At 39.9% G+C, this 24,633-nt stretch overlaps 1 protein-coding gene across 1 annotated transcript in view; it reads left to right on the forward strand.

Moving 5' to 3' along the window:
* Positions 1 to 23,239, forward strand: part of SHOC1 (shortage in chiasmata 1) — a 250,127-nt gene extending 226,888 nt beyond the window's left edge. The window contains exons 25-27 of the mRNA XM_089670970.1: positions 7,566 to 7,715; positions 12,247 to 13,132; positions 22,864 to 23,239. Of these exons, the coding sequence (XP_089527096.1) occupies positions 7,566 to 7,715; positions 12,247 to 13,132; positions 22,864 to 22,964 (1,137 nt within the window). The 3' untranslated portion in view covers positions 22,965 to 23,239. The remainder of the gene's footprint in view (positions 1 to 7,565; positions 7,716 to 12,246; positions 13,133 to 22,863) is intronic.
* Positions 23,240 to 24,633: the final 1,394 nt, after the last annotated feature.

Genomic DNA, 24,633 nt, shown 5'->3' on the forward strand with positions numbered 1-24,633 from the left:
CATAAAAATAATTTAACATGCACATGAATATTTCTGTATCTTCAAGGAAAGGGGAATGCAAGTGTCCTGTTACCAGAAGGACTTTCTTGTTACCAGAGACTTGTTACCTAGGAGACTGTCTTATTGACAAGGACTCTGAATTTAATGTTAATGTTCTGTTATGACAGAAACACTAGAGGCATATCGATGAAGCAGTGAATGTGACTTTTACGAAGCATTCACTTGTATTGAATCAATCTGTCATTTAAACACATTCACCTAAAGGAGCTGGAGGATCCAACTGCAGAGAATGTTTAGTGAATGTCAGATTTACTGCTATATAAAACTTCCTCTTTGTTTCACTCAATATGTTCTTTAACCTCGACAATTTTCATCTTGTTCTTAAAGTGCTAGTTGCCTGGTTTGTAGACTGACACTACCTTCAGTGCTTAGATTTACTGACCTGGAAAAAGGATATAGATAATGACTTCTAACTTTTCCCCAACTTTCCAGATCTTGATACATAGTTTATTAATGTGAATTTGCAGATATGCTACATTTTCTTAACAGTAATCCCAAGGCTCAATTTACAAAAAACCGCAACAGATACATTTTATATGCTCAGGACAGCTTTGTTACGTAATATTTATATATCTGGTGTTTTTTCACCTTTCCTTTGTTGTGCAGAATGATTGGTTATAAAGATAAGTTGTTGTAAAGGCTCAAGGTTTTTTACCTTCATGTATTCTATGCATGAAGGTAAAACATTTTGTGTGTGCAGCGCCCCCCCCCCCCCCCCCAGTCCCTCCCCAATCCTTACCTCAGCCCCCTCCGATCCAGCCATGTTGTCTGCTTTCTGGGGACTCTGCCAAAAAGAAGAGGATCGGGGCTGCTCTGTGCAATGTCACTGCATAGAGCAGGTAAGTATAGCATGTGTGTTATTTAAAAAAAAACAATTGAAGCTTCCATATTTACTGTTACTACCAGTGGTGTGTTGCCATTTTTTTTTTACCTAGTTTTCCTCTAGACTCATATCTACAGCTCTCATATATATTTTGTAATAAAAGTATGTAATTAAGTTTATTAGTAGGACCACATTAAATGAATGCCCCCCTAATTAAAGTACATCATCCACCTACATTAGCTTGCTGGAAAAACAGCAAAATAAGTGTCCTTGGAAATGTTGGCAACTGTGTGGACTGCTGACCTGTGCTATTGTAAAGAGAGATAGCTGACTGTAGAATCTTCTGTATTTGACTGTTATCCTGGATGCCTGCTGCCCCACTGAGCACTGTAGCTCCATCTGCTGCCCCTATGGCAACACTTTGTATTGACACAGGGGCTGGTGGATGGAACTACAGAAAGTAGATAGGGACCTTGCATCTAACATTCCTGAAATTGTGGCTGAAGCAGAAGATTTTTCAGCTGGCGATATCAGGCTCAAAATAGTGAATATCAATAGCAGTGTTAAAAGCCTTGATTTCCAGGCACCATCATTTGAAAATTGTCTTTGGTGGCAAAAATCACTTTACGTTTACATTTCCTGGTGCTGTATTCTGCCCTTCCATTGTTGGGAATTGTTTTATAAAAACACAGGTGCACACATATAACTCCATTACTGTTCAGTTTATCTCAACCTAAAGCTATTATTTTGGGTCCAGATATATTTTTTTTAATTTGTTCTCGTTATATAACAACAAATATGAAAAAAAAAAAACACAGCAAGGATTTGTAACAGTCCAACATGCACTCTTTAAATATTAAACTCCAGTAGCAGTGTACATCAAAACCACATGAATCTCTCTGATACGATGTTTTGCGCGAACTGCACTTCCTTGAAGAGGCTTCTGATTAAAGAGATGCTGCTTACTGATTTCTGGATGTAAATGGACCATGGTCAGCAGGACCTACACTGCCAATTTATCCAGTTGGATCTTTCCTGTTATAGAATGGTGTCCTTTAACAAGAACTTTGAACTCAGAATATTTATAAATTGCATTTTGGGAAGAAAAATTTGAAAACATTGTGCCTATTATTTGTAACTAGAGAACTTGCTAAATGGACTGAGTCAAGAACTGCTAATGGTTAAAATGAGTAATGTGTTGTTTTTCTGTTGAACTATACTGAGGCTTGCTCAGCTACAGTAATCTTCCCTAAATAAAATATATCATAATAAAAAGCAAGTCATTTCAGCAAAGAACATTCATATTTTTCTTTTACCAAGCAATACCAACATATGATGAAACTATATTTGAAATGAGGGCAATTTTCTGTGCGTTGTTCCTATTAGTAAGTTTTAACATGCAAGGATAATTTGACAAATTTATTTTCCAGGAAATGCATGATTAGGTTATCACACAATATATGCTGTCTATATTAAATAACAAACTTAAGTTGGTTAGCCTTAAATTACTTTTTTACTGATAACGATATTTTCCAAAACCAACATAATAAAATGAGGTTGTTTTATTTCCATTTTTATTTAGATAGATTTTGTCTTTATTTATGGAACTATGCAATTCCCTGTCGGCCCTTTTGACAATTAAAAACTGAAAATGACATGTTGCACAATAAAAAGTAACCTGTCAGGACAGAGGTATAGAAGTTGATATTACCTACCTTTTTTACACGCACCTGATATGCAAATATTTGTTCTGGATTGGTGACTGTAGTGAAACCTTGCACTTCAAAACAATACCTAGCGCTTAAAGTGAGTGTTAGATAAGAAGCAGACTCTAATAGAAATAGGGAGATCTGCTAAAGATAAGTAAATTAAAAATATATATACCAAAAAATATGCTTATAGCTCACAAGTCTAAATCCTATCAAACCGGACAAAGTCTTAGAGCTCATGGGTCCATGTCCTCTCTGGTGAGATCCATAAAAGGAAAGGACCATGAGTGGGTGGCTCAAATGAGCCAAAGGGTGATTCTTTAACAAACAGAGAGGAAGGAAAGTTATCCACAATCCACAGCTCACAGGCACTTCAGATCAGGGAAGGATTCATAGCAGCATGCAGGGGCAAACTGACCATTTGGAAACTCGGGGTCAGTGGGGGGCCCCATGAGATGCCCCTGGTACCTTTTTCATAGGCTTTTTTGAGTTTGGGCAAGGACACAGGGGCCCCATGATCTCCTATTTCCCGGGGGCCCCATGAGTTGTCAGTCCGCCCCGGCAGCATGCAAAAGTAAACAAAGTTGCCAAAAGCGCAGAATTAGTGAAAGGCTCATAACATTTATTTGTAAACAATATCCACACTTACTTGTAAAATAAAAACTGTGCATTTGCCTAGTGAAGAGGGAGATGTCATCTATCAACCATGCATGGTATTAGCTGCTGTACAAGCAAAGCAAACAGGGTAGCAGTTGGGAAAGCAGTAGACGGGATATGTGCAGTGCAAATGACTTGACAAATGGAGCAGAGCCCCTAAAATGCGTAGTACCCGCCCACTACTGCTCTCCAGCTACAGCTTATTTTACAAATAAGCATGGATATTGTTTATAAATAAATGTTATGAGCCTTTCACAAATCATGTAATTTTGCATTTCAGAAATAACTCCACAAGTGCATCCATACACATCACATATTTGAGCAGTGCTAAGAAACCTCTTGTGGTATTTACCAAGTCTAGTAGACATTAAAGTGAAACTACACTGCATCTGAGCACCACAAACCAATAATGCTATTTAATTCATTGTTAATATTCAAAGCAATCTCCCCCATCCTTCCATCCATGTCTCCATGCTTTATTTTGCTGAGAAATCATTTTGAAAAACACCCCTGGCATTTCTGCCAGTAGACATCTTGAGTAAGGGCAGATGATTTATGTAGCACTTACTTCCTGGTATCCAGCTGCCCTTAGCTCAGGCATTGGCTGAGCTGAGAACCCTCCCTCCCATCCTGGAGACTTCTGGGATATATGGCATCATTTGCCTAGGCAGGAAACCAGGAAGTAACTGAAGAAATGTTTAAAAAAAAGTTTAAAACAAGTAAATATGATATACTTCCCTATCTATTTACTAATGCTAGCGGCATAAAGATTAAAAATAGTCCATGTTGATTGAGAGAGTGAAGTTTCACTTTAAAGAGAAGTCTCAATTGCCATAATTCATTCACATAAATCATATACTGTATATCATGCCTATATAGTTTAATCCTTTAAGTACCTTATTCCTGCTTTACTGTTGTGTGATCACATGATCTTTCCCTGTTCTTTGATATCTGCAGGGAAAGATCCTTAGGTGGGGCTTCTATTACTCTGCTGATGTATACTCTCTATAGTGTGATTCTGTGTCTGGCCAGCCCTGATTGATGTTCTGGCAGTCATATGACTAAAAAAACTGTTGCAGAAGAGTAATTCAAATTAAATTATAAATATATTAAAAAAAACATTTTACAGTTCTCTATAAATATTTATTGAACAATAGATGCATATTTTGATACATTAATGTGGTGTATTCGGACTCAAAGATGAACTACACTAGCTTTCTTTTTGCTCAGATGTAAGTAATGAGGGTTTTTCATAACTTGGATTTAATTACACTATATTTTGGATTGATTTTTTTTTTAACAATCCGTATTGTCTGTGAAAGACTCAAACAGATATTATCAAGTGCAAAAGATACCATCGGTTACTGAGGTATCACTTTTGTGAACAACTTTCCTTTGAACAAAAATTCCTTTTGCATTGATCTTTGTAGAATGACCAAACCTGGTGTAGTAATGGTGCCAGATGCATTTCATTTGTAAAGTCATAATGTTGACCTATCTGTACATTTACAAGTCTAAATAACTTAATTCTTAACATGTCAAAATATACAGAACCAGTTTATTTTATCATTATTTGAGCTTCAGGCAAGTCATTTTGTATAGGCCTGAAAGGAGAATCTTGGGAGAATTATGCCTTCAGATTGTAGCAGGCAGGAAGAAGCCCCTTCTTTTGTAAGCAACTTTGAAGCAACTTTGAAGCTTTTTTACCCTAAAACTGTTCTTTGGTCATTGTTAGAAAAATTAATTAAATAGCAGTTACAAAAACTATAACTACTGACTTTTAATAATAGGACACTCGGCTATCCCAGGATGTCCTCATCCAGTCAGTTTCTTCACTAGGGTTCGGTCCCCTGGTGCCAGCATACTAACTGTGGGAAGCCAGCTGTGACCGCTTGTAGCTTCACAGCTGGCTGCTTGCTGCGTTATCTGAATGGTCTTGCAGCTTTCTGGAACCTGGGACACGTCCCAGAAGCCTCAGGGGGAACAAGGGAGGGGCGAAATTCCCCTTGGATCATTGCAGCGACCCAACTGGAAGTGGAGGAGTGAGTGCCTGTCAAAACCAGGAACCCACTCCCCCCCCAAAAAAATAAAGTGCCAAATGTGGAGGAGGGGGGAGAGGACACATTAAGGCAAAAAAAACTTGTAATATCAGCACTCCCCAAAAACTTATATGAGCCTGATCTCGATCCAGCACTGTGCCCAAGAGCAGCAGTTCTGCTCTCTTTCACCCTCCTCACCAGAGTCAGTGAGAGCAGCTGGAGCCATTGCCTCCTGCTGTTGTCAATCAAATCCAGTGACAATGGGCGTGTGTGGCCAAGCTGCACTCTGTCAATGGACACACAGAGTGTGGCTCAGGATCGAGCATGAATGTGTTCCACCATAGGAAACAGCTTCCTATGGTGGCACATGGAGAAGAGAAGAAGCCCAGAGTGCTGGCGAGGGACGCCAGAAGAGTAGGATTAGGGATGCTGTATGCAAAGCCATTGCACAGAGCAGGTAAGTATGACATGCTTGTTATTTAAGAAAAAAGAAATTAACTTTACAATCACTTTAATTGTTGAATAGCATTATTGCAATTCAACTATTTCAATACTGGGCCTTCCTGCCCAGGGCAATTTTCAGATTTCAGTGCTGTTGCACATTGAATGACAATTGCGTGATCATGCAGCACTGTACCCATACTAAAGTTTTATCATTTTTTTTTATACATATAGAACTTTCTTTTGGTGATAGTTAATCACCACAGGTTTTTTTTACTTTTTGTTCAACAAACAAAAAAAGACCAAAAATTTTGAAACAAAAGTATTTCCTTGTTTCTGTTATAAAATTTGCAAAAAAGTGATTTTTCTCCTTCACTGATGTGCATTCATGAGGCTGCACTGATGGGCCACTGGTGGGCACTCATAGACCGCATTGATGGGCACTGATAGGCAGCACAAATGGGGGTGCACTGATAATCAGGGAACTAATGATCAGTGCCCTGATATCAGTGTAAATGTCCCCTGTGTGAATTGCCGGTTATCGGCTCTCCTCTTCTCATGCTGTGGCAGCGCGTGAGGAAAGGACTGGTGAAAAGCAGCAAGTCTGTTTATAGTGTGATCATCTGAGACTGGACACAGCTGATGACATGGTAAAGGACTGCTATGACTGGCCCTTTACGGCAATCTGTGATCAGCTGTATCCGAAGGACACAATGATCACAGAGTGCACTAGGTGCGCGCCCCAGACGCTCTCCCAGAACTGGACAACTGTGCTGTAGCTGTCTTTTGGCTATAGTGCGGTCAGGAAGAGCTTAAAGAGGAGCTCAAGTCTCCCCCAAAATTGAAAGTCAGCACCTACAAATACTGTAGCTGTTGACTTTTATAATAGGGGTACTTACTTGCCCATGCATCCAGTGCTGTCCTCACCCACACCGATTCTTCAATCAACTTCGGGTTCAAGCGCTGGTATCTTAACTAAAGGAAACCAGCAGTGAAGCCTTGCAGCTTCACATCCGGTTTCCTACTGCGCATGTGTGAGCCATGCTGCTCTTTGTGAATGGTCCCACAGTCTTCTGGGACCTCTGATGTGTGACCCAGAAGGCTTTGGGGAAAGGAGGGGCCCAAATATACGGTCATATCACCTCATGGGAGCGGGACCTGTCAAAACCAGATCCCTGCTCCCACCCACCCCTGAAAAAAAAGGTCAATTGTTAAAGAGGAGGGATGCAAACAAGTGGAACTTCCCCTTTTGGGTGAAGTTCCGCCTTAAAAATTGCAAATGCATTTTTATTAAATAAAACTGTATTTATTATTATTACAAAGATGTGGTCTTATCACATTTGAGGAGTTATTTATTCAGAAGTCCAAAACATGTCCAAAGATTCAGAATTTTTTTTCTTACATTTGTTTATTGTGATTTTCCAAAAGTTCCCTCCTTTTCATCTTGAGTTTAGGGCATGCAGTTTATGCAGCTACTAATAACAGAACGGCTGAAATCTCAGTCAAACTTTCATGAGAAAATTATATGCAAATTTTGAAGCAAAAGTTGATCTTGACATTGATGAAGCTGATATACCTCTTGACATGTTGATAAGGCATATTTTCTAGTGATATCTTGTGAAATGATTGATAGTATGGAAAATTAATCTGTAGTACAAAGAATATCAAATGACGCTGTTGTCTTTGAACTATACCAATGTATTTTCTTCTATTTACATTTTGCTTGCTATTTGTTTAATTGATTGACCTTTAGAAGACATTTATTATTTTTATAGTATCCTTATGCTGCTCTTAAAAATAGAATCATTATATTTTTTATATGAATTTCTTTTCCAGGAAGAAAGAGTTTTACTTGCATTTCCAAGTATTAATCCCATGGTGGCTCAGCGTATGCTAAGCAGAGGATCCTCACTACAGTGGTTAATGCTAGCAACCAATGACCAGCTAAAGGAACTATTTCCAGAAATACCATCCAAAGTTTTAAAGGTATGACAAAGTATATGTGATGCTTACATTCTCAGCTCTCCTGCATATAGATTTTCCAGCTCACGGGACAAATCAGGCACCAGCAGTCTGAGAGTAATCATCACTGGGGCAGGTTAACTGAGATACCCTATACACACACAGTTGCTGCCACCACATGTATTAATGGAAATATGCACCTTTCACAGCATCCACTGTTGCAATTCTGACCTTTAAAATTGTCTGTATCACTCCCTGCAATGCCCAGACAGAAATGTCGCAGTGTTTACACAATGATAGTTTATTTACCGAGACAACAGTCTTTAATTTATAGTTGGAGAATTCAGAGATTCGGCCTATCAATTTTTAAATATAGTTTTCATGAAAAGAAGAATGTTGCAAGAAATACTTACAGAAAAAATATTACAAACCAGATATGTGTTGGCAGGTCCTGTCTAGTCTCTCCACAGTAGATGGCGCTCATCTGGAGTGGCAGTGTGGCTGGAGGGGAAGTCAAGAAAAGGTGGTTTCTCCATGATTCCCTTGGTCCCCTGGAGCAACGTACCGGTTGGCTGTGCTGCATCCAGATGACCCTGGTAGCCATCTTGGGTGATGCAGAGTCTTCTTAAGTCCCTGCCCCTGGGTTTTGGTGTGCTTTGGCAAAGTGGCTAGTGTAGGGAGAGCACACCTGTCTGTCAGGGACATCGGTAGCGGCAGGGAGAGGTTCCAGAGCATTAGGGAAAGCTCAGGGCCTATGTCTGAAACACCAGTAATCTCTCTTTTGGGTTGGACTGGCTAGGTTGCATCTGCCCTACTTGACAGGCAATGTCTTCAGTTAGGGCCTACTCTCTGCTAACTCTTCGCTCCATTGACTGTAAGTTTCCGGTCGATTGGCTTCCCACCGGGCTGTTGTAAACCGGTATAATAATAAGGTTTTCAAAAGTGAATAATATATAAGTAGAGTTTGTCTTGTCTTTAATTAAATGCAGAGCTCAATATGAAATGGTAGAGTTCCTGGACCTAGTAAACAACTCTTGGTATTCCTTAATAGTTGCAATGGTAAGAAGAAAGCTCCAACTGCCAAATGCTGCAACTTTTTCATGTCCCTGGTGAGGGTGTCACTAACTCTGCTAACTACACCAAATCAGAGGGTCTGAGGGGTGTGTGGCAGGTGTGCTGGAGAGTATTTTATCAGGTTCAGCAGACTCACCCTTAAATTGGTTTTAAAGCCTCAAGGTTTTTTTACCTTATAGTGATACTAAAGGTTCAGATTTTTTGTCTTAAAAATAATAAACATATTATATTTACCTGCTCTGCGTAATGGTTTTGCACAGAGCATCCCTGATCCTCCTCTTCTCAGGTTCCTTTGCTGGCGCTCCTGGATCCTCCCCCCCGTCAACTGCCCCTAGAGCAGGCTGCTTGCTCTGCGGGCACTTGTGCATGCTCACTCCCGAGACAACTTTGTCTCTATAAGACACACAAAGCACTGCTCAGCCCTGCCCCCCACTCATTCCTCAATAGCTGTGATTGACAGCAGTGGGAGCCAGTGGCTCCCATTGCTGTGTGTGAGCTAATGAGGAGGGAGAGACCCAGGAGAGCTACTGCCCACATTGCTGGACGGAGATCTGGCTCAGTTAAAGAGTAAATATGTGATATCGTTGTGCCTCAAATTTATCCACATCCTTTTCGATAAGAGGTGGCCACAGAAAACAAGAAGTATTTGTTATTTATTTTTTGGCGCGGGTGGTTTTTGTATATCAGTTAAAGAGTAACTTCAGTTTTGTTGAGAAAAAAACATTCCCCTCTGGGTGATGTACGTACGTTGCAAGGATTTTAACAATCTTTGTTGCGGATTCCTACCTTTTGATTTTATGAAGAAGTAGATGTTTGTCTGTCTGTATCCATGTGCAGAGTGAATCTGTATGGAAGTGACTGATTAATTATCAATCAGCTACTGCACCTGCAGGGCACTACTGAGGAAAATTTCAGGGTCTGCATCACTTTAGCCATGATTTCCCATAGGGAGTATTTTACCAAAAATTACATTTCTGTTGCAGTGTAGACTTCTGGGAAAATCAGTAAGCCAATCACACAAGCAGGAAATTAAATTTTCAGGGGATGTTCTGTACACACTCTGAGTGCAGAACACCTTCAGGTAACCATATTGTATTGCATTTTACAGAAAATTATGGTGCTGCAGATTAAAAAAGAAAGGTCATTTTTTTATAACATTCAATTATAATATGACTTGAGTCGCAATTGTAAACACTATATTATTTTTTTTTATTTGCTACTTTTTTTCCCCACGACAGTGGAGTTACCCTTTAAGTATTAGAGGGGCTGAAGGGGTAGCTACGCACAAAAGGTTTTTTACCTTCGTGAATAGAATGCACAAAGGTAAAAAATGTTTAACCTTTAGAACCAATGTATTTTCTGTAATAGGATTAAAAAAACCTTCTGTGGCTACGATCCCCCCAGCCCCCGTTATAATTACCTGAGCCCAATCTTCATCCAGCTCTCGACTCACTAGGCAGATTGATAACCAAGATCCATTGGTTCCTGCTGCTGTCAAATCCTATAAGTGAGAGGCCGACGGGGCAAAGCCCCGCTGTCTGTGTCTATGGACGCAGCCAGTGGGGCTCAGGAGTCAGCCCACACAAGTACCTCTCCAGTAAGCTGCTTGCTAGGGGTGGGGAATACTCAAAGGAAGGAGCAACAGCGGGGGACCTGTAAAGAGGAGGATTGGGGCTGCTCTGTGCAAAACCATTGCACAGACCAGGTAAATATAATATGTTTGTTATTAAAAATATATATATATCACTTTAACTCCCGTTATCTACATTTCTATATGATAGTGTTTTATAGTCTGAGAACTAGCATATTATTTAGCAAAATTAAACTTTGTTAGATACCAAATATGATATAGATCGGATGTACAGTATGTTTTTCCTGGGAAGTCTTAATGTGTCTTATTAGCTTTCTGAACCTTGTAACCTATGCTTGTTTGGTGTCTTCTTTTACATTAGTGTAGTCCCTTTTTAGGAAGGCAGTTCCACTGTCATAGGAGTCATTGAATATGACTCAAACTTACATTTGTGGAATTCAGCTTTAGGTCATAATCTTACAGACTTGTAGTCCCAAGCTGCATACCAAACTGTTTACGACAGAGCCCCATTAAAAGTATTATGAAGATCATGGCTAGTGGAGGTTTATGATAGAAGGTGGCACTATGTTCAGTGCTACTCCCTTATTTTCTCCACATAGTTTGGGGTTTGTCAAACCTTACTATCGCTACAGTATAGGGTGCATCATTTCTATAGTCTCATGCAAGTATGAATCACAGACATTGATAAACATTTTAACATTTAAACAATTGTCTGCATGTGTTTAGGGAGATCTTCCAAGGTGTGTCCCTTTCTCTACTGTTGACCCTAGAGTCCATCTTATGGTACATAATAATGTCCCCAGCCTCCATAGTATGGTAGACAGTAACATCCATTGTATACACTAGATGATGCACATCAATGTTCTTGGAATCCACTGTACAGTATCCTATAACCTCTGTTGTGTCTACAGTGTGATGCATAGTAATAACCCTATAGTAATTACATTGCCTTTAGTGTCCATATTATGATGCACAATAAGCTTCTTAACATCCTCATTATGGTGCACTGAAATATAATGTATATAGTGTCTAGTACCCACAGTGCAGTGCACAATAGCAATAAGAATATTAATGAGGTACTGCAATATCGATATCCATGTCTTAAATAGATTCCTCTTTAGTTGGTATAGTATTATGCACAGCAGTAATAGTGTTCACAGTATCAGTGGTGGTGTTTGTAGTATAGTGTGCTGTAAGTAATGTGCGCAGCTCTATCTACACTGTGGTGCACAGTACCAATTCTACAGTATTGTGTACAGGTACATCTACATTATGGTGCACAGAAGCATTCACAGTTTTGTGTGCTGTACTGCTGTACCATCTACAGTAATGTGTACAGCGTTATTTATAGCATAAAATGAAATACTATTCACAGTCCTATTTACAGTAACATCTACAGTATGGTGAGCAGTATCATCTACAGTTTTCTTATGCAGTAACATCTACAGTACCATACACAGTGACATCTACAGTATTGTGCATATTGCCATCTACATAGTAAGTGCACACAAGAGCATTTCATTCTCATTTTGTTTTGTTTCTTGATTTTTTTTAGTGACACATTTTAAAAAACTGCTACATTTAACAAAAGGGCCTGTTTTCTTTGCTATTGCAAAGAAAAGAAAATATTTTTTGCCAAGCAATGGAGCTGATTTACTAACACTGGAGAGTGTAAAATCTGATGCAGCTGTGCATAGAAAAAAATCAGCTTCATTTTTTCTTGTCAAAACTTAATTGAACAAACTGAAGTTAGAAGCTTATTGGCTAGCATACACAGCTGTACCAGATTTTGCACTCAAGGTGTGAGAGCTGAAGCGGTTAATAAATATGAACTGGTAAAAGAACAAAAAATATCATTTACTTTAAATGCTTCTAATTTTGTCCTTTTAGAATTTCAGTGATATTACAGCTTTGCACAGGTTGAGCACATCAGCCACATGTCAAAGACCTTTTGAAATCTCAGCATCTGCTGCTATTAAAGACCGTTGTAGCCCTGACAACATCCAATGCTCCTCTTTAGATATTGATAATCCTAACTTCTGCAAAGCATTTGTCTGCAACAAATCCCGGCTCAGCAATAATGGATTGTTGAAAACATTTGAAATAATGGCTTCTAGCAATGCAACCAAATTAAGCCACCAAAGTGAAGTAGTTCAGGAAGATGCTCAACAATATTATCAGAACACTGGTATCAGCAACAACCAAGATGTAGAACAAACACAGTTATCATCAAACGTTACCACTTTGCAGAGTTGTCATAATGCACCTAAACAGCCAATGAGATTTAGCCGTACGTATTACTCAAAAGCAACATATCTGGGCTTTTCAAGAAACCAAAGCAGGACAACACTTGCAGAACATTTTTCTGAACAATATTCCCATCAGCCTACAGATGCACATGAAACTTCTCCAGATATGGTTTCTGGTGATAAAAATAGTATTCTAGAGAGTATTCTTCCTCAGCATAACTATTATGGCACTAAAGGCAAGACAATCAATAGTGAGCATTTCTTTGAAAATTTATCAAGCCTTCAAAATTCCATAAACCCAGTGTGTGGCAAAAATGAGCTGGAGGATGTAATTTTTGTCAGCAGAGAAATGCCTGCAAAAAAACCTTGGGTCTCTTCAAAGTGTGTATTAGGGACCATTCCCAGTCATGATCCTTCAGTCCTCAGTAACGAACACCTAGATGGTCTACAGTTTTCTCAGATGGCAATTGCTGGAAAGAGAAGATTTACAATACATAGTGGTATAACTAAAGAAACAACACCAGCAGGTATGGTGCTTTTTTAAATCACAATTCCCTACATTTCTAAATAATGTAAATTTTTTTTATCTTTAGGGCACCCCATTTTGTTTCTGCATATCCATCCTTCCACTTCACAATTATGTTACACTTGTGTTGGTTTATCACATAAAATCCCAATAAAATACATGTACATATTTGGTTGTAATATGACAAAAATGTGGACAATTTCAAAGGGTATGAATACTTTTTTCAAAGCACTGTATAGAGGAGATAGGACTTAATTTTCCTTTCTGTGATTTTGATTCCTTTCTTTTCTACATTTTTTTTTCTTGGAAGAATTCCTTTTTGTTCATCTCTACCACTGAAGGTGATTTTCCATCAAGCTGCAAGTTCCATCCATCAAAAGTATGCAATTCCTTGCAGTATCCAGTATCGGTTGTGACAGCCCTGGCAAGGAGAGCCTGGGGACATGTACAGTATGACCAGTTCACCTTCCTGGGAGTGCAGTGTGGAGGGCTTTGTTGCTCCTGTGTGGAGATGTTTTACTACCCTATTCTCTGAGGGAATATATTTAATGCTGCTAGTCCTTACAGGGGACACAGAAGGGATTCTGACACTGCCCTCTATAGCAGTGACATTTGGAGTGATGCTGTTGCCATTTCACGTTTATCCCATTTTTATGGGTAATTTTTATGGAGGGCCTGGGTAGTGCTGCAGCCACATTTTAGCAGTGTTAGGAACAGAAGCCACCATTTTGACTCAGGGTATTATGCCCTATCATTCTGCCCTGTCTTTTGGGAGATCACCCACACACAGGAAATAAGCAGTTTACTCCCTTTGACCATGAGGCTTGTCACCATGCACAGGAATCCCTTGCAAACCAGAGGGCTATCATGACACAAGAGGGGGAATTCTCCTATGTTGCAGGGGGCACTACAGAACCTGAAAGGTTATACCAAATTTTCAGCCTTTTGTTCACCATCAGGGTCTGTCCTATCTCCAGGCTTGTTACCTTTTTCATGGAGAGGCTCCTTTCTGGCATGGTTTAATCTTTAGCTAACTTCAAGCCCTCTAATAAGAAACCTCCTTCCCTGTAGTGGGTATGCATCTTTCATCTCTGATCACCTTCATATTAACTGAGCTAGTAGCAGCTTGGATTAACTGAGGTGCCTGAAACTAGTTCCTGATGTTCCTGAGGTAGCCTGTTCCACACAGTCCTTACTGTGAAGAAGCCTTCCATATGCAGAGATTAAACCTCTATGTTGAGACTTTCTGCTGTAGTTCTTTGTAGGTTACTCTGGTTAAAGTGTCGGTTTAGAAGGTCAGTCCCCTAAGGAAATATTGCTTGACGTTTCCCTTACTGGTGAGCTCTTGTTCAGAACATCAATGGATAGGATTATTAAGAATTTCATAGGATACAGAATACTCCCCTTGCCTCTAAAGGTTATTAAGAAGTCTAAGACTGTGTCAAAAGTGAGGTTCTTTGTACTTTGCTTGCTGTCTTGATTACAAAGGACCTTTGACAACAAAGTGAGGTCGTCCCCTAGGTTTTCTGTTCCTCATATACCTTTTGGTCCTCTCTACCAGTTGTATTTTTCTCCCTAATCTTAGTCATCTTGGTAGATTTGCATTGGCAGAGTAGGCTTCTAAAATTTGGAATGATTGCCAGTTCCCTCTCAATATTATTGTTTGAAATCTGTTCACTGTCCCAAAAGATGTGGTTCAATCCATCCTAGACCTGAAGAAAATCACCAGCTTTGTAAGTATGTACAAAATCAAGCTGAGGTCTGCTGAATCGGTGAAGGCACCTGTCTATCATGGGGACCTGTTAGGTCTCTTCCACATTGTAGCAAGGGGTAGTAAAAACAAGCAATTGAGTTGCCTTTTTTCCTCTCCCTGACCACCCCCTTAAAAGATAACATACAGCCAGAGGGAGCTTAACCTATCTGTGAAGGTTTACAAATTTCAGTCCCATGTTCAGCTGCTGTGCCCACGCTTGTAGGCATTGATTGTTCTTGTATGCAAGTTCTGAGTTCCATGCGTGACGATGGCACTCTCAACCTCTTCATGCTCAGAGATTTTCTAGCTCATGAGAAAACAAGGTATGTACCAACAGACTGAGAGCATATTATGCAGTTAACCCTTTAACAAAATGCAACAGCTGTCATCATGTGTTTAAATGAAAATGTGGACAGTTCACAGTATCTGCTGTAACGATTCTGACTTTTGGAAATGTCTGTAATACAGGCATCACCCCAATCAGGAATGTGATAGAGGTTAAAATATAATAGCGCTCTTCAAAGTGACAAGAATTATTTTTCACAAAAAAAAAAAATAAAATAATACACAAAATAGATGAGTAGACACAGCAAAATCCATAAGTAAAAAAAGAAAGGTACTTACAAAGTTTATGCCGGGTCTGTTGTTCCAGAGTCTGATCCAGTGTTGCATAAATCGGATCCATTGTATCAGTCATTGGACCTCAGAATAAAGGCCAATGAGTTGCAGTTGCAGCAGCTCTTTGTGGAACTTCTAGACTGAGATTTCACTGAGCCCTACCCCACCCAATCAAAAGAGCTGAGAAATAAGAATTCTGAGATGTTTGACTATAATTCATTGACCACTCCTTTAATATCACTTTTATAATTATATCAACATTTCCGAATGGCCATCGTTTATGGATAGGAGACCAACATATTACACAGAATTAAAGTGGCATTAAACCCATATTTAACCCACAAACATTTATTATATTGCAGCTTACCAATATTTAAATGTAGTGGCTGCATTGGGTTATTTTTTTTAATAAACAAAGTAGAAGAGCGCAACTAATTGCAGTAGCGTTAAAAGCTTTAATATTAAAATCAAATGTAAATTTGCTACTCACAAAATAAAATAGAAAGGCATGCACTCAGCATCCCCCAATAGGGGCATCTCTCTGTATTCACACTTGTAGTTCTGGACATTAGTCCTGTCAGATGGGGGAATAGCTTCAGCTGGAGGACAGACCAGAGCTCTGTACACAGGCAAAGTGTGTTGCAGGAAATCTCCTGGATGATATCACATATGGGCAGAGCAGTGGGCGTTTTTCGAAGGACCTCCTTCTTTGTCAAGCCTGCCTAGAGGGGAAGAGTGAAAAGCTAAAAAACATTCCCTTCAGTAGCCTTATGGAATGGAATTAGTATATGCTATCTTAAAGCTTTAAATATGATGGTTTCAAATGTAAAATATGCAAAAAACATAGTGGCTAAGTGACTAGTACTTCCACCTGGCATCACCAGGGTTGTTGGTTTGAATCCCAGCTACAGCACTACCTGTAACAAAAAGTAGAAATAATAATGTTAGTAACTTTTCTTACTAATAATGCAAACCCATAGTATTACAATATAGTGTTTATCTCTAGTTCTTCATTAATGCTGGGTACACACTGTCAGTTTTTTTTCGTTCAACCTAGGGGGCCGAACAAAAAAAAGCGTAAGATCTTGGGAGGAGCTCGCTGTACTGTCTGACGTTACTATCCAATGGTACTATCAGCGAGCTATTGTGTTCTGACATGTGGACTGCCCCCCCTCCAAAAGACACTGGTCAGTGCTGGCAGGCATTGGTTTTCCAGCAACACTGTTTAGACAGGTGTACACACAGGTCAAATGTTGGCCAGTTCTTGTTGAACTATTGTATACAGGGCTTTAGTCCATTTGATGCTAGAGAGTCAAGGGTAAAAATCCAAGATGTCTTTCACCTCTTGGTATTATCTCAATCAGCCATACGTTGAGACTTTCTGTGTCCCACATACTGTCCTAATCATGAGACCTATACTGTATATAAGAGGCTGCAGGACATATGAGACAGTAGATCGCAAACTCAGAGGAGCAATTGTAAACCTCAGAGATGAAAAGCTTTTTTTCTTGCAATAAATTATTTTATGTTGAACAAAGGGACACATCTTGCACTGGATCTTCTAACACTGGTACATCCCTGTGATGCTGAAAAGAGAATCTAACAATCTACCTGTCAACCAATTCTTCTTGTATTTTATCTTACTCACTATTTTTTTTCTAATGCTCAGAGCCCTTGGAGTATATTTAACTCTATCCCCCCCCACAAATTAACAGTACTGCTGGCCAAAGGTGCCTCTGTGCTCGTTCATCCAGAGTGTAGACACTCTGACACAGGAGGTGTGTTACTGGCCAGATCACCATGGAAAAAGCCTAGAAAAAGAAAATCAATGCAGGCACTACAGCCAATGATTGGTAAGCTGCAATATATAACATTTTTTATTTTAGGTTTAATGCCGCTTTAAGACAAAAGTTAATAGAAATGAATTACAATATATCTTATGTATTGCTTCCATAGAAGGCTTAATGTGCCTCATTAGCTTCCTGCACTTCATAATAAAGCAGTATTTAGTACCCTCACGATCTGGATTTTCTTAGACATTTGTATGTCTTATTAATATAATGCAGCCATATCAGGATTTGAGAACTTGGAGTTTGAGGTCAAGAGGTCAAGTGACCCAGATTACCAGTGTGCCTAAATGGTTTTACAATGTCAATCACAACCTGTGGTGAGGTTTTATTATATACCAGGTACCAACTAATGGATTTAATTTACCTGTTTCTTTTTTTTTTTTTGGTATAATCTCTTCTTTATTACATTATATACATTTTCAAGCATAATACAAAGAAAATAGAAGGTATAGAATAGAAACAGATATAGAGACAAACATACTGTAACCATATATCCTTATGCCCTGTAACCATCTGCCTGCTGTCGGGGCCTCAGGTACAGGCTTTCTATATACCATATAAGGGCCCCAGTGGCCATGGGTACCGAGGGAATGCTCTGGTGATCCCAATATTCAGGCGGTAGTACCATCTGGGCTGTCTAGTTCCAGTAGTACATCCATCCAGACCAGATGTCATGAAATTTCTCAGGGTCATTCTTGGCCGTATATACCCAACGTTCTGTCACCATTATCTTCTCCACTTCCCGCTTCCAATCCTGTACTGTAGGATATTGGGAAAAATTTCAATATCAGGCTCTTGGCCGCAGTCAGGAGATGAGAAGTAATGCTGTATTTATATGATTTGAAGGAGGAGGGGGTAGCATGGAATAGATAATGGAGAGGAGTGAATTTGATGGGCCTAAGGTTAGTTCTCTGAATCCAAGGTAAAATATCCTTCCAGAATTTTAGGATTTTGGGGCAATGCCACCAGATATGCATAAAGGTACCTTCTTGAGGGCAACCTCTCCAACAGTTACTATTACCCATGTGTTCAAGAGGGAGATATCTTCCCCAGGAGGAAACCAGGAAAAGCCGCCTAGTGGAGCTAAAGGTGAGGTGGGGGGGGGGAAACTCCTGTGTCATTAATCTGATCCCAGATCCTCAGTGTGTTCAAGATAAGTGGGCTTGTCCAACTGGACAGCCCACGTGTTGCATGTGGAATCCAAGGGGTGCCCGCCATATTCCTGCCTGCAATAGATTATTTAGTAACCCATAACTTTTCTTTTGAGTGGTGGCACCAGTTAATAATGCATACTAGCGCTAACGCTTTATAGTATAAAGAGACATCAGGCACCCCCAAACATCCATCTTCCTTGCGTCGATGAAGGGGCGAATACACTAGTCTAGGCTGCTTTCCCTGCCATATAAATATAGTAAAGAACCGGTGTAAGCGAAGAAAGAATATAGACGGTAAGTTTATGTAATTAATACTGAAGTTAGAGAGGTGACCATATCTGTGTAATTCTGACATCAGAATTGGTAAAGTAATAAGTGGTTGGGATACATATACAGTCATGGCCGAAATTGTTGGCACCCTTGATATTTTTCCTGAAAATCAAGTATTTCACACAAAAAAGGTATTGCATTAACACATGTTTTGCTATACACATGTTTATTCCCTTTGTATGTATTGGAACAAATATAAAACAGAGGCAGAAAAGCAAATATGACATAATGTCACACAAAACCCCAAAAATGGGCTGGACAAAAGTATTGGCACCCTTAACTTAATATTTGGTTGCACACCCTTTGGAAAACATAACTGAAATCAGTCGCTTCCTATAACCATCAATAAGCTTCTGACACCTCTCACCCGGAATTTTGGACCACTCTTCCTTTGCAAACAGCTCCAGGTCTCTCTTATTGGAAGGACACCTTTTCCCAACAGCAATTTTAAGATCTCTCCACAGGTGTTCAATGGGATTTAGATCTGGGCTCATTGCTGGCCACTTCAGAACTCTCCAGCGCTTCTTTGCCATCCATTTCTGAGTGCTTTTTGACGTATGTTTGGGGTCATTGTCCTGCTGGAAGACCCAGGATCTTGGACGCAAACCCAGCTTTCTGACACTGGGCCCTACAGTGCGACCCAAAATCCTTTGGTAATCCTCAGATTTCATGATGCCTTGCACACAGTCAAGGCACCCAGTGCCAGAGGCAGCAAAACAACCCCAAAACATCATTGAACCTCCACCATATTTTACCGTAGGTACTGTGTTTTGTTCTTTGTAGGCCTCATTCCGTTTTCGGTAAACAGTAGAATGATGTGCTTTACCGAAAAGCTCTATCTTGGTCTCATCTGTCCACAAGACGTTTTCCCAGAAGGCTTTTGGCTTACTCAAGTACATTTTGGCAAACTGTAGTCTTGCTTTTTTATGTCTCTGTGTCAGCAGTGGGGTCCTCCTGGGTCTCCTGCCATAGCGTTTCATTTCATTTAAATGTCGACGGATAGTTCGCGCTGACACTGATGCTCCCTGAGCCTGCAGGACAGCTTGAATGTCTTTGGAACATGTTTGGGGCTGCTTATCCACCATCCGGACTATTCTGCGATGCAATCTTTCATCAATTTTCCTCATCCGTCCACGACCAGGGAGATTAGCTACAGTGCCATGGGTTGCAAACTTCTTGATAATGTTGCGCACTGTGGACAAAGGCAAATCTAGTTCTCTGGAGATGGACTTGTAACCTTGAGATTGTTGATATTTTGCCACAATTTTGGTTCTCAGGTCCTCAGACAGTTCTCGTCTCCTCTTTCTGTTGTCCATGCTTAGTGTGGCACAGACAGACACACAATGCAAAGGTTAAGTGAACGTCTCTCCTTTTTATCTGCTTTCAGGTGTGATTTCTATATTGCCCACACCTGTTACTTGCCCCAGGTGAGTTTACAGGAGCATCACATGCTTGTAACATTCTTATTTATCCGCAGTTGTGAAAGGGTGCCAATACTTTTGTCCAGCCCATTTTTGGAGGTTTGTGTGACATTATGTCGAATTTGCTTTCTTTCCTCCCTTTTTTTGTTTTGTCCCAATACACACAAAGGGAATAAACATGTGTATAGCAAAACATGTGTTAATGCAATACGTTTCGTGAGAAATACATGATTTCCTGGAGAAATATCAAGGGTGCCAACAATTTCGGCCATGACTGTAATAGAATGTAATCAGCATAGGCAGACAATTTATGAACTCTAAACCCTATAAGGACCCCTTTGATGTAATTTTGCCAGATTTTCCGTAGAAGCGGTTCTAACACCAAGGCTAACAGAAGTGGTACCATTGTGAATGTCTAACGGGTCGGAGAAGGTACCATTCACTTTCACTCTAGCCTCTGGGTCGTAATAAAGGGCCAAGACCCACCCCATCATTTTCTGCCTGAGGCCCAGTTGGATCAGGGTCTCCTTCATAAATGTCCAATCCACCCAGTCAAAGGCCTTTTCAGCATCATTCGACAAGACAAGGAAGGGGGATTGGTGTGAGCCTGTATAGGCCTGTATAGTGTTATCTCAAGCCTCCCTACCAACTATGAAACCCGTTTGATCAAGGTGGATGATCATAGGGAGGAGATCCTGTAATCTGGTAGCTATAAATTTGGACAGAATTTTGATGTTTGAGTTTAACAAAGAGATAGGGCGATAGTTCTAGCAGTACGTGGGGTCCTGTCCAGGTTTTTCTATGACCGTGACATGGGAAAGTAGAGCTTCTTTAGCTAAAGGGTTAGAGGAAGTAGTTGCATTAAAGTAATTGCACATGGGCTCAACTAAAAAGAAAGCCATTCTCTTGTAATAAGCATTAGAGAAGCTATCTAGTCCAGGGCTTTTCCCCTTAGGGAGCCCTGATATGACCGAGGTCAGCTCTAGAGGGCTGAAAGTGTGTTCCAGGTCTTCCAATATGTCTTTAGGAAGATCAGAAAACTCCACTTCTTGCAAATATTGTCATATCAAGGTTTTCTGAATTTCTGCTCAGGACAGGTCGAGTGGGAGCTTAAGGTTGTAAAGTTAGCTATAATAAGACTGGAAAGCTGCAACAATGCGATCTGAGTCTAACACCTGTTTGTCCCGAACAGTCAGTTTATGGGCATGGTAGAGTGCCTGTCTTTTACTAAGGAAGCAGCAAGAAGGCAGGCAGATTTATTCCCATGTTCATAAAGTTTGTGAGCATAGTAGCGTAGTTTTTTCTGAACCTTCCTGTCAAGGCACTCAGGTAATCTGGGCCGCAAGTCTGTCAACTTCGTCAAGTCAGACGGTTGTAAGCAACTTTTATGTGTCTTCAAGTAAGCAGATTTTAGTAACCAGATCGTCAATTTCTTTACATTTGGCTTTTTTTGATTCTACAACCATGAGCAATCAAGATCCCCCTTATCACCACCTCATGTCCCTCCCATAGTACTTGCGTGGACACCTCATCAGTGAAATTTAATTAAAAATATGTTGTGATGACGGATTCAATGGCGGTACGAGTGGTATCATTATCCAGTAGAGATTTGTTCAAATGCCAGGTCCAAGCAAGTCTATGTGAAGTGTATAGAGTCAAAATTAGAGACCTGGGCGTGATCGGATATAGTTATTGGTCCAATGTCCTTTCTGCTTAGCCTGTGGAGGTCTATATAGAGAAGATAAAATTATCTGTTTCTGAATCAGAAATGCTGTAAACTGACTAGTTTTACGGTATCCTTCTAAGTACTGATAATGCTGTGTAGATTACTGTTAAAAAGTCTGAAGGACCATCTTTAAAAAAATGTGAAGGTTCATGGAAAGTCTGAGTATTATGTATGATCTTATATAAATAAACAGCGCAACATTGACCTCAATTCAAACCACAATAAATCACACAATATGAGTGTCCATTATTACATCATAAGTGTATATATCAAAAATCTTCAGAAAAAACAGACAATTAAAGTCCCTTGTGAAGATAGCTGAAGATTCCAAAAGATGTGTATAGCCTTCCACCTTTCACCCGTGTACACCAACATCAAATACACTCACCAGATTTTGGTGAGTAAGAAGCCTTTAAGGATTTTAAGGGAATCCTAAGATTTTAAGGGAATTTTAAGGGTTTGAATTGAGGTCTATGTTGCGCTGTTTATTTATATAATTTACTGTTTGTGTTTTTACACATTTTTTGCACAGCAGCAATTTAGAAGGGTGATTTATTGTTTTTTGATTGGCGCAGGAATATTTTTGGTTTATTATGTATGATCTGTTTGGGTTGGTTCTAAAGGTATCCCAGAGACTGTTAAATGTATTAGACACAAAAGACTTTAAATTATAGTGTTGCTCTGCTGCAACAGAGCCCCATTCTCCATCAGTTTTGATGAGGTCTGAGGGAGAGGTCTCATCATGGTCTCCACTATCAGACAACCACTTATGCACACCCACATAATGATTATTCATTCCACACCACCACAACAAGAAATCAATTAGGGTCATATTTGTAGAGGACAAATCCTTTCACCTTTTCTATTTTCCTGGAAACAGGATCAACATTTACTCAGCTACCACAACAAAAAAGGAGAAAGCTGATATGTGAGAAAGTCCCTGGAAGGTGTGATGGTCAAACCCGTCTAAAATTCTTCTGAAATGGTGACTAGTCCAAATGGAAATATTTGTTTATCCAAAAGTTATTTAAAAAATTTGTTTTTATTATTCTCTGTGTGACACAAATAAAATTGTGACTAAAAGCTGTTTGTGATATCTTGTGAAGACTTAAAGGCAAAGTATTTTATATGTGTTATATATTATATGTTGTTTTCAGACAATACAAGTGTACTGAAACTACAATACTGTAATGTACTGTATACGTCCTTAATCATTTGTTCTTTAAGAAGATATAAGATAAAGTATACACCAGAGACCTATTTGTTTTTGTTGTCTGTCTGAAATTGAACCCTGTGCAGCAGAATCCTGCACTGCTTTCTTCTCCTTGCCCGCCCAAAAAAAATGGGAGTAATGGGCTCCATGTTTATTTACTGGGCAGACTGAGCTCCTGCTTGTCAGTGTCTGCATAGTTCTACTGTGTTGTCATTTGGCAGTGCCAGGGGTAGTGTCAGAGTCTCCTCATTTGTTTACCACAGATCCTAATAATCTTCCATAAGCCTAATCACTGACTTTCAATATAAGGGTACCTTGTTTGTGCTGAAGACTGCGCTGGACTGACTAGATCAGTCACTGGTCATAGGTGGGTGGTAGCGTGGGTGGTTAGGGAAATATCCCTCCAGTTAGTTGTACCCAATGGTGGATATTGGTGGTAAACCCTCTTAGGGTTTGGGCTGATGCCTTTCTGATATGACCTTGAGGTCATTTCCACATGTATACTTGGAATAATAGAAAAGAAGGAGCACCCAATGTCCAAACGAGTGCACTTTTGATGGAAGATTAACCACTTGCCTGCCGCCCTATAGTAGAACTACTGCTACAGGGTCGCAGGGTGTGCAAAATCATGTATCATGATTTGCATTTTCAGGTAGGGGGCGCACGCATGTGCCACCCTATCTACACCGCCATTAATATCAGTCGCCAGGTCCCTGCCGGAGATTCCCCACCGGCACCCAGCGATCACCGAGTAAAACTGATAGGGGAGAGACCTGTGTGTAAACAACACAGGTCTCTCTCCTGCCAGCAAGGACATACTGCTGTGTAACATACATTTTGGCCTAAATTTATGAAGAAATTTGATTTTTAAAATTTTTTTATTGGAGGTTTTATAGGGATTTTAATTTCAAAATTGTCTGTCTTTTTTTGTTGATAGTGCAAAAAAAAACACACACACACAGGTGATCAAACACCATCAAAAGAAAGCTCTATTTATGGGGAAAAGAACATAAATTTAATTTATGTACAGCATTTCATGACTGTGCAATCGTCAGTTAAAGTAACGCAGGGCCATATCTCAAAAAATGGCCTGGTCAGGAAGGGGGTAAATCCTCTGGAGGGCAAGTGGATAAAAGACATTTATTGAGAGTGGAGGGCAAGTGGATAAAAGACATTTATTGAGAGTAACGACAAGTACAACAAGCCAATGTTTTTCGGGGGGAAAAGACTCTCCCTTTTTCAGGGCTGTTGGTGCACGCTATTAAATGAGAAAAATTCCCACACCAGTTATATATTTTCCAGGTTTCGGAGGAAAAAATGCCAGTGACTTCTGTCATTCCAGGGGCAGCAATGACTCTTTTCTTCTTTTCTATTATTCCAAGTTACAATATAAGGGGGCACTTCCACACTGACCACCTAATGCAAAGGATATCCTTT

The sequence above is a fragment of the Staurois parvus genome, unplaced genomic scaffold, assembly GCF_062004578.1.
Source record: "Staurois parvus isolate SC_StPar_1 unplaced genomic scaffold, SC_StPar_1.0 ptg000096l, whole genome shotgun sequence".
Lineage (NCBI taxonomy): Eukaryota > Metazoa > Chordata > Amphibia > Anura > Ranidae > Staurois > Staurois parvus.